This window comes from Aegilops tauschii, chromosome 7 (assembly GCF_002575655.3).
Source record: "Aegilops tauschii subsp. strangulata cultivar AL8/78 chromosome 7, Aet v6.0, whole genome shotgun sequence".
Lineage (NCBI taxonomy): Eukaryota > Viridiplantae > Streptophyta > Magnoliopsida > Poales > Poaceae > Aegilops > Aegilops tauschii.
Window position 1 is genome coordinate 503,904,023 of NC_053041.3, and position 8,770 is coordinate 503,912,792.

The 8,770-nt window shown below is 43.8% G+C and overlaps 1 protein-coding gene across 2 annotated transcripts; it reads right to left on the reverse strand.

Annotated features, from left to right (window-relative positions):
- Positions 1–689: 689 nt before the first annotated feature.
- LOC109751650 (uncharacterized) lies at positions 690–8,488 on the reverse strand. Of its 2 annotated transcripts, XM_020310531.3 has the most exons (14): positions 8,238–8,488; positions 8,077–8,164; positions 7,812–7,992; positions 6,836–6,926; positions 6,561–6,596; positions 6,380–6,478; positions 5,232–5,362; positions 5,004–5,052; positions 4,431–4,520; positions 4,302–4,355; positions 1,731–1,796; positions 1,380–1,477; positions 1,221–1,298; positions 690–1,059 (listed from the first exon to the last, which is right to left on the reverse strand). In XM_020310531.3, exons 1-13 carry the CDS (start codon positions 8,343–8,345, stop codon positions 1,229–1,231), a joined length of 1,161 nt encoding a protein of 386 aa, XP_020166120.1. In that variant the 5' UTR covers positions 8,346–8,488; the 3' UTR covers positions 690–1,059; positions 1,221–1,228. The 2 variants fall into 2 exon arrangements, with proteins under 2 accessions (XP_020166120.1, XP_020166119.1); XM_020310530.3 differs by having other exon boundaries at positions 4,302–4,520.
- Positions 8,489–8,770: the final 282 nt, after the last annotated feature.

Sequence of the window (8,770 nt, forward strand, 5' to 3'; positions counted from 1 at the left end):
GTTTTTTAAACTAAAGTTACCATCTAAAAAGAAAAACCAAGGCCCGAAAAATCTGAAACATGTCATCCGAAAAGAAAGTTGCTATGTTTGACAACTAAAAGTTGTCATCCCCGCGTAGCTAAATTTGACATAAAAACATTCGAAGTTGTCATGTATTCGTGACACACGTATGGCACTTATCATGATCTTTTCTACTCCCTCCATTCATAATAAGATGTTCTAACTTTCTTCTGAATCAGATATTTATAGATACGTTTAGTGTGTGTGTGTTTTACATCGATACGTCTAGTGTGTTAGTTCACGCATTTCAGTCTGTATGCAATCTATATTGAAATATTGGAGACATCTTATATTTGTAAACGGAGGATCCGATGTTATGGTAAAAATTTCCCTTCTTCTTGGACCTATGTATGTTGGATCTTTCACGCAATGTTCATAAATTTTCATTTTAATCGAGTAAACCGCCAAATATAAAACACCTGCTACACAAACCACTAGACCAACTCGCCTGCTAGCAATCGATGGTAACCAGGGATGACTACCTCGTTAAAAAGTTGATTGAAATAGTCTAATATCGAAACAACGCTGCCAGTGGAAGCAAACTGACGAATTCATACTACTACTTCCTCTTCTCCGACGGGCAAGGGCAACGGTGCAGACAAGTACCTGATGAAAAAAAAAGCAGCTGATTTCTTCGAGTTCACGCCCGAGTTACCATAGATGTTCAAGAACAGAACAGTTCATACTAACTGTCACATGCAGCAAACTTTACACTGGAGAGAATTCAACGACCAATATCCATATGTACACAACTCCAAGACAGGAAGAACTGAATTGCCATTTCTCCCCCAAAACCACCATGACCAGCAGGGGTGGCATCAACAAACCAACAACGCTCTATTGTACACAATTTACTTGCCAAATAGAAGCACTCTCTTGCCCTATGGACTGATTCTCCTGCCTGGTCAGGCTGCTTCCTTGCTCCTCGCTCATCACACAGATAGTCGAGGACTACTGCTTACGGGCAGAGCGTGCAAGCCAAAAGGGTAGAGATGCTCCCTAGACAGAGATGACAACAATCAATCAGTAGTTGCACTTCCGCACCGAAAGAAGCACGACTAAAAATCACCTAGAGGAAGAGTCTGTTCTTCACAACATTACATCCTTAGCTACTCGTTTGAGGGAAACCATGGAGAAAAGTTCGCTCTCCAGGACATTACCTCGTTAGCTACTTTGCTTGAGGGAAACCATCACTGCATAACTTCTTGAAATTCTGACACTCGTCAGCCAGATAGTCGCTGTAAATTTGTGAAGGAAATATCAAATAAGATTCTACAAATCATTGCAGATGCAAAAGACAGGTAGAATGAAAGACTTACTAGATGCGTTCCACCATTTCCGTCACTTCCCATCTAGGACTCCATGGATAGCTGTTTCTTGGAGGTGACGTGATAGGTATACCTTGGGAATTACAGTGCTGCAGAGGAATCAGGAATGAGAACGTTACTGCACAAGCAACAAAAATACCAACAGCCGTCACTACCACCGACCATCCAAATCTATATTCAAAAACAACAGACTGCATACAAGCAAGACCTTTGATCAAGCATCTACATCACAAATAACCAGGAAGCATGTACTCCCTCCGCCCAAAAATAAGTGTCTCAACTTTGTACTAACTTTGTACGGAGGGAGTATATCACAAATAACCATTAGCCAAATAAATATACCTGACAACTCTGCAAAGTCAGGATAGGTTGTTGTTTGGGGAATTGAAGGGGGATGACAAAGTGAACCTGCAACATCACATTGCGTCAAAAGTCACTACTGGTTAGTGGATAATCCAGACACAAGTATATGAGACTAAAGAATCAAAAGATATAGTGCCAAATGCCAACATAATAATTTATAGAGAGCATTCTTACTAAGAAAAAGTCTACTATTCGACAGTGAACTCTGGCAAAGGTTCACTTTTCAATCTTCAACTATAAAACCGTTTGAATTGCAACATCAAACTACTGTACACCATGCTTTTCACACTTGGGTGGTTTGGTTTCCCTAGTGGTTTTGGTGACATGGGTGCCAGATGTCAGCCATGTCACTACCATGAAACGACAAACACTACAGCAAAAAACAGTCTATAATAAACTCCCTCATTCGGATAGAGAACTTAAATGGAAAATGCTAGAAATGATAGAAAAATTGGCAGAAATAAAACAGTAAAAGGAACCCGGCGACATGGCAGTGATACGGTGGTCGGCGGACACATGGCAGCCACATCAGCCAAAACCACTTGGGAAACCCCCCGAGGGTGAAAAGGGTATCCATTTAACAGTTCGCTGTTGCGAATCAAACGGTTCTAGAAGAATTGAAAAGTGAATGTTTCATAAATTTCAGGGTTCAAGACTGTTTTTCTGTTAGTAACGGGTGACATGAAGTGAAAGCGCAAAGTAGGAGCAAATGTATAAAAGGCATTCCATGCTCTAGTTCGTTTCACCGTTTCTGGTACAAGAAATGGATGTTGGTTGTGATTCAACGTGCTTGGCAATTCTAAAATGAAATGCTAGCAATTTACGAGTCCAATGTTCATTTTGATTGAGTTAGAAGTTTGGTTTGTGCGTTGAATCTTGTGATTCGATGAGTTAAAAGTTGGTAATTAGATTCAGAAGTTCGGATTTGACTGTTTGGGTTAAAAGTTGGTCATCTGTATGCTTTCAGTTAAGTTGGATTTTGTTTTCTTTTACATTTTCCATGTTGCCTCAAGCGATGGTGGCACCGCCTGCTGGCCACCAGAAAGGGGGATGGGGTCACAGAGCTCAGATGACACGTGTACCAGAGCGCACAAGGGCAGGTCTCCCCGCTCTAATTTACTAGCAGCCCCCACACAGAATTGCAGACAGCTGTATGCAAATACAAAATACATATCCAGAACAAAAAAGAAGAAGGCTTATTTGCCAAAAGGGTAAGGAAAGTATTTACGACACGAGGGGAAGCCCCTGAGACTTTAGAGAAATCTAGCAGATTCACCACTTCAACAGCCTCCAAAATGGTTTTGGAGCCCACTCCATAATTTTTGGGAGGCTGCCAAGCCTACGTGCAGACTCAGATTCTCCAAAATGCAGCCTCTTAGCATAGATTTTTAACCAAACTTCGGTCAGAACATCAAACACTTGGAACGACATTGCAAAGTGATAGTTCATTTATATATGGGGACAAAATTAGTCGCTTTAGTGAAATTGTACATATCCAGGGGTAAGATTAGTCACTTTAGAGACATTTTAGAGAAGGGGACAACATTTCCAACACAACTACATTAGTAAACTAAACTAGATGCCACGGGACGAGCCAGCGCAGGACTTGCCGATGCTGGCTGTGGCCTTTGAGTCGCGGGCGTCCGACTCCCATGCCAACCAGGCGCCCTCCTCGACATCAGGGGCAGCAGCTCATTCCCAGATGGCGCACTCCCTCTTGGCGTCCATCGCTGCCAATTCTGCCATGGCTTTTTCGAATTTCGCCAGGCCGTGTTCTCATCAAAGACTGGGGCTGGGCCAGCAAGGTAGGCAGTAATGAGGGCGTTCCAAGCCTCCCTACAGGTGAGGGTGCGACGCTGGCGTGTCCATGGCACAATGTTGACGCGGCGGGCGGCCCTCTTGCGGAAGAGTCCAACGAGCACGCCCGGGATGATGGGATCCTCGTCGTCCGACTCAAGCATCTCGATGTCACCCATCTCGCTGATGGCGGCAGCTTGCGCCTCATAGGCGGCATCATCCTCTTTTGGAGGCCACGCGGCGGCCCTGCTCCCGATGGGGCGGCGACGCAGCATGGCATTGGCGGAAGAAAGGGCGCAGGCAGATCTGGGGAGGGGAGGGGGAGAAGCGGAGAGAGGAGTGGAGATAGAGGAGTCACTAGACGGCTTTTATAGCCGCGAGCCGCGGAAAAAAGGCACCGGCGGCGGCGGGAAATCGCGGTGGAAAAGGGTGTGGGCAGCGGGAACAGGCACGGACAGGTGGAAACACGGCAGAGTTCAGGTCACTTTGTCCAACACTCCAACATGCTAACGCTGCCCTTATATATTACAGGAGAATCCCCTTGGCACTTTTTAAATAAGGATGATGAAATGCAACCATGGAGGGTCAATCCTGGGCCAGCAACCCGCACAGCTTGAATGGCCAACAATCCTAACATTCGCTCCGTCTCTTGGTAGGAAGGTAATGAACTATTGTATTCTTTTATTTATTGATTAGCTCCACGTAGTGGAGAAAATGAAAAAAAAAACTAGATTTACGCATTTAATGACATACCAGAAATGTGAAAATCCCCGAAATGGAAAGAACCGTGGCTTTCCTGCAAAAAATCTGATACATAGACAGAGTTGTTAAACGACATGGCAAAAACCACAATAACATAAGAAAACAATGAGAAGCAAGTACCGGATCAGCCTCCAATGGTCTCCCGAAAGCAGGAGCTAGGGCTTCAATGAATCGTCTCCTGCAACCGATTGAAGCTGATGCATCCACGACCTTCAATATAATTCAGAAACATAAGCTTGTAAAATCCAACAGTGCCATTAATGGTATTCTAAAACTGATACCTTGTTTAACCAATTAGATGCTTCAGCCATAGTGAAATTTCAGTTTCCAGTGGATATGTCCAAACAAGTCTACTAATAAAGGACAAAATGCAAAAGCTACAACACGGCAAAAGGTCTCCTGCTGCTACGATGTCAACAATATCATAAAACCTACTATGTCCTTTCCTAGTTACATTTTTCTGTTCTTGGCCCCATTTTCGGAATGACACATCCATAATGAAATCTTGAGCACAGAAGTGCTCACAGCTTTAATGTGACAGAAGTAGTAACCCTTGCGCAATCCCTAACTAACATATCACATTTAATATGAATGGAGTTGACCACAACAGAAGATATAGCAAAATAACAACACCAATGGTGAGAATAGACAGTCAGATCAGGACAGATACTGGTAAAATGCAACAATAATTACCTGCAATTTAAGGTCTTCTTCTAAAGTGGGAATATACTCAGCCATGCACCTTTACATAATTAGACAAAGAGGAGATCATCAGTGACAAAGTGATGCTGTTTCTTTTGGTGAAAATGTTCTGCAGAAGATTATATCACACAGGTCTGGTCTGTTTTGGCATATAACATGCAACAAGAGATAATCTTCATTAACCATTTACTCATTTGGAAGTCTGGCAAGTTGACTTACATCCCATCTACCCATGCAGGGAGCTTAACACCATCCACAGAGAAAAGTGACTTCAAATCAGGAGTTGAGGTTAGTTTCAGTCCTGGTGCAGAAGGAACAGAGAGGTAACTACTGCTAACCGGAAATATGGCCTGCAAAATAGCCGAGCTGTCCATTATCAAATGCATGACAAAACCCCTAAATTCCATTAAATTATCCTAATTATAAATCATAGAAAGTTAGCAGTGGTGACCATGTCTAACAGTAAATATATTTGTTATTTATGTGTAGCATGATTTGTCTGCTATCTAGGAAGTATTTTGGGGAGTTCTGCCAAATTGTTTGCATACTGAGTCCTTGACACATGACAATTTCATCAGATACTTCCAAGTCACCACTTGAGCGAAAGAGAATATATCTATGCAGTAATGGGATTGTTGACTGCTGAAACTCCTGATGCTTTTCTTTTACAGGGAAATACCCCGAGCCATTTGCATGTTGTATAATGACAATGCTCTGATCGTAGTAAGATCCAATAGCTGGAACATTCTTAAGCAGTACATATTACCGTGTTAGGTAACAATGACTGCAACCTTCACATGGTTTACTATGCATATGCAGTTATCTTGGTTGGAGAAGATGCACACTCTCATTGTTACAAAGATGTGGCAAGTAATCCAGAATAATAAATGAACTAGTGTAATGTATGTGCCGGGCGAATGGGCAATAGGAAGTACGACAAAATTTTATATTAGGGATCTGGATTGTCAGTTGCTAGCTTATGAGCAGTTGCTATCATTAGGTGATTTGTTTGTATCCTTCAGATTTGCTAGCAAGGGACTGGGAAAGAAGCAAGGCCCGTCTATTTCAAAGGAGTAGTTCACCAAGTGCCAGTCTCCTTCATCCCTGCCATAGTGGTGCGGCTGCCGTCGCACCCACATAGGTCCTGAACTCCTGGGGTACCTCAATGAGGCCTTACGACCCCATACTATCATGGTTATAGTGTTACAATTTCAAGTATCGGCATAAGCAGCTGAAATTTTGCTGGTATAAATATTTCTCAATTATCATCATCATTACTCATTTTCTAGAAACATCATTAACATTGTTGCAGCTATTTTTACATGTCCACATTTGTGTACATGTAAGGAGTGGTTTTAGAGGTTAACCTGCAGATGGATCTTTTGGGGAAGTTTCCAAGGACATCCAGGCACCATCATTTTGAGGTCTAAATCCAGAAGCGGGACAGCAAATTTCACCTCATCTGACTACAAAGAAATATGGAAATACAATATAAGAAAAGGCATCAACTTTCAGAGAAGAAAATGGCCGTGGAGACTGTAAACTTACCCTACCAGTTGATGATACCATGGAGACTTCAATCCCCTGTTTGAACACAAATATTGGAAAAGTCATGTATCAGATAAATGGATTTCAACAATCAAGCTGAAGAACGAAACTGGTAATAAGCCAGTCAAATGGCCCGATCTTCAACTCATTCACATGAGCATGTATGTTTCTCGCTATATTTAAACCAAACCATATTAAGAATACCTTCTAGTTACTTCATAAGATAAGCAATCAATGCCACAGAAAGGCCAAAAGGGAAAACTTGGTACATTTACCTCCTTAGCAAGAACTGTGCTTATTTCAAACTTCAGTCTTGCATCGTCCACTTTCTCAACCAGCTTCTTTTGGTACTCAATGTATAATAACCTGCAGAAAATTAAGCCAACAGCAAATAGCTTAGAAATGAGTTCAGCACGAAAAGCACCAGTACAATCTCAAGCATGCTCTGCGCCCGAACAATCTGCTCATCTCAAGATAGCATTATTTCAATGCCAACAACTACACTGGCACTCCTAATTCCTGTTGACATATCAGTACAGATTTTTATTGAGGACCCCACCACTAGCTTCACTCGATGAATTTCTAACCAATATCCCAGCCCCAACAAATACCTAGCCAAAGCAAGTGCAAGCCTAATCATCACCAAGTTGCTGGCCTTGTGTTTACACTTTACTAATTTGAGTTTTTCTTCCATTAAGTTATTTCAAGTAAGATGAAATAAGATGGTCACCTGTATGTTATGCATAAATGCTTCAGAGAGAATGAAATAAATAAGTGCAAAAGGCAAATGACGAAATATATCTGTATAATTAGGAACCAAACGATAAAGTTAACCTCTTCTAAAAATGAATAGACTGGATGGAGCACATTTTCTGTTCGTACGACACATGTACCGTCAGATTATATTAGACTCATTTTGCTATATGAAAAAACAGAAGGGCCAGCCATTATTTCTTCCATGACTATTCCATTGTCTTTAAATGCATTTGAGAGAAAAGGGAGCGACACAAAAAAACACGCACATCAATTCGTTTAGTATGACATAGATTGTGCAAAATTTTAGCTATCCAAACTAGACCGCACCAATGTCAAATGCATGAATCCACCCCTGCATATCGAAACCCTATTCCCATGTTCGCAACCCCCAACTCATACCGGCTCCAGTCCAATTAACACGCACACAGAGCAATTACACGCAACACTAATGATCACATAACAGCATAGAGAACCATAGAAGCAAAGGGGAATCACCGGAGCTCCTCCACGAGGCAGAGGAGGCCACCGGGGTCGCGGTAATCCCAGTGTGCCAAGCAGCTCTTGCCCCCATTCCCGGACTCGTCATAATCGACCAGCGGCTGGAATCCCTCGTCGCCCTGCCCGAATATGACGTCCGGCGCCACCTTGGGGTGCATCGCATTATACAAGAAATCCCCTGCGAAACCAAGATCAGAGCCGCGAAAACCTGAGCACCGAACCCTAGGCCATTACAGCGAGCGGGTGGGTAGGGGTGCGTTACAGTAGACGTAGTCGAGGCAGAAGGGGATGCCGAGGGTGAAGCGATCGGCGTAGCGGCCGCTGCTGCATCCGGACCAGATCTGCACCACCTGCAAGCGAGCGCGGGGAGGCAGGTGAGAGGAGGGACCGGAATGGTGGAGCAGTCGTGAGCACCCTAGGTACCTTGATGGGGAGACTGGAGTTGGTGAGGAGGAACTTGAGCTGCGTGGCGATGAGGGGCACCAGCGGAGGGGTCGGGGCGGGCGCGGCGGCGTCGGCGGAGGGAGCCATCGCCGGCGGCAGTCGTGGTAACCGACGGATTCGGGACAGCTCCCTCTCTGCTAGTACTTGTCTTTGGGTTTAGAAAAGGGTCAAACAGCAGGAGGTGTAGGCCGACTTATCTCTGGTGAGTTTGGTTCGTTGCGGCCCATGTAGAATTTAGGACAGTATAAGAAACTGCAACTAATTCAAGTCCACCCTTTGAAAAAAAAACTAATTCAAGTCCTCTCACGCATCCTGTTCTTTTGGCCGTTGCATCCATGTCTCGGTTAGAGCATCTACAACCGGACACCTCAAACTCGCCTCATACGTCTAGGCGGGCCGCCCGGTCACAGTCCGGTCACGTTTTTTATGACCAAGACGGCCCCCTTAAACGGTTCTAAAAAACGTCCGGGCTGACCGGCACCCCCCATATCCAGCCCAAATATGGAGCGGAT

Bases quoted from the DNA above. Each gene is read 5' to 3' on its own strand.
- LOC109751650 (XM_020310530.3), bottom strand. From the start codon at position 8,345: ATGGCTCCCTCCGCCGACGCCGCCGCGCCCGCCCCGACCCCTCCGCTG. The intron at 7,993-8,076 runs GTAACGCACCCC...TTGGTTTCGCAG, and splicing joins CTGCCTCGACTACGTCTACT to GGGATTTCTTGTATAATGCG. The intron at 6,597-6,835 runs GTAAATGTACCA...GTGTTCAAACAG, and splicing joins GCACAGTTCTTGCTAAGGAG to GGGATTGAAGTCTCCATGGT.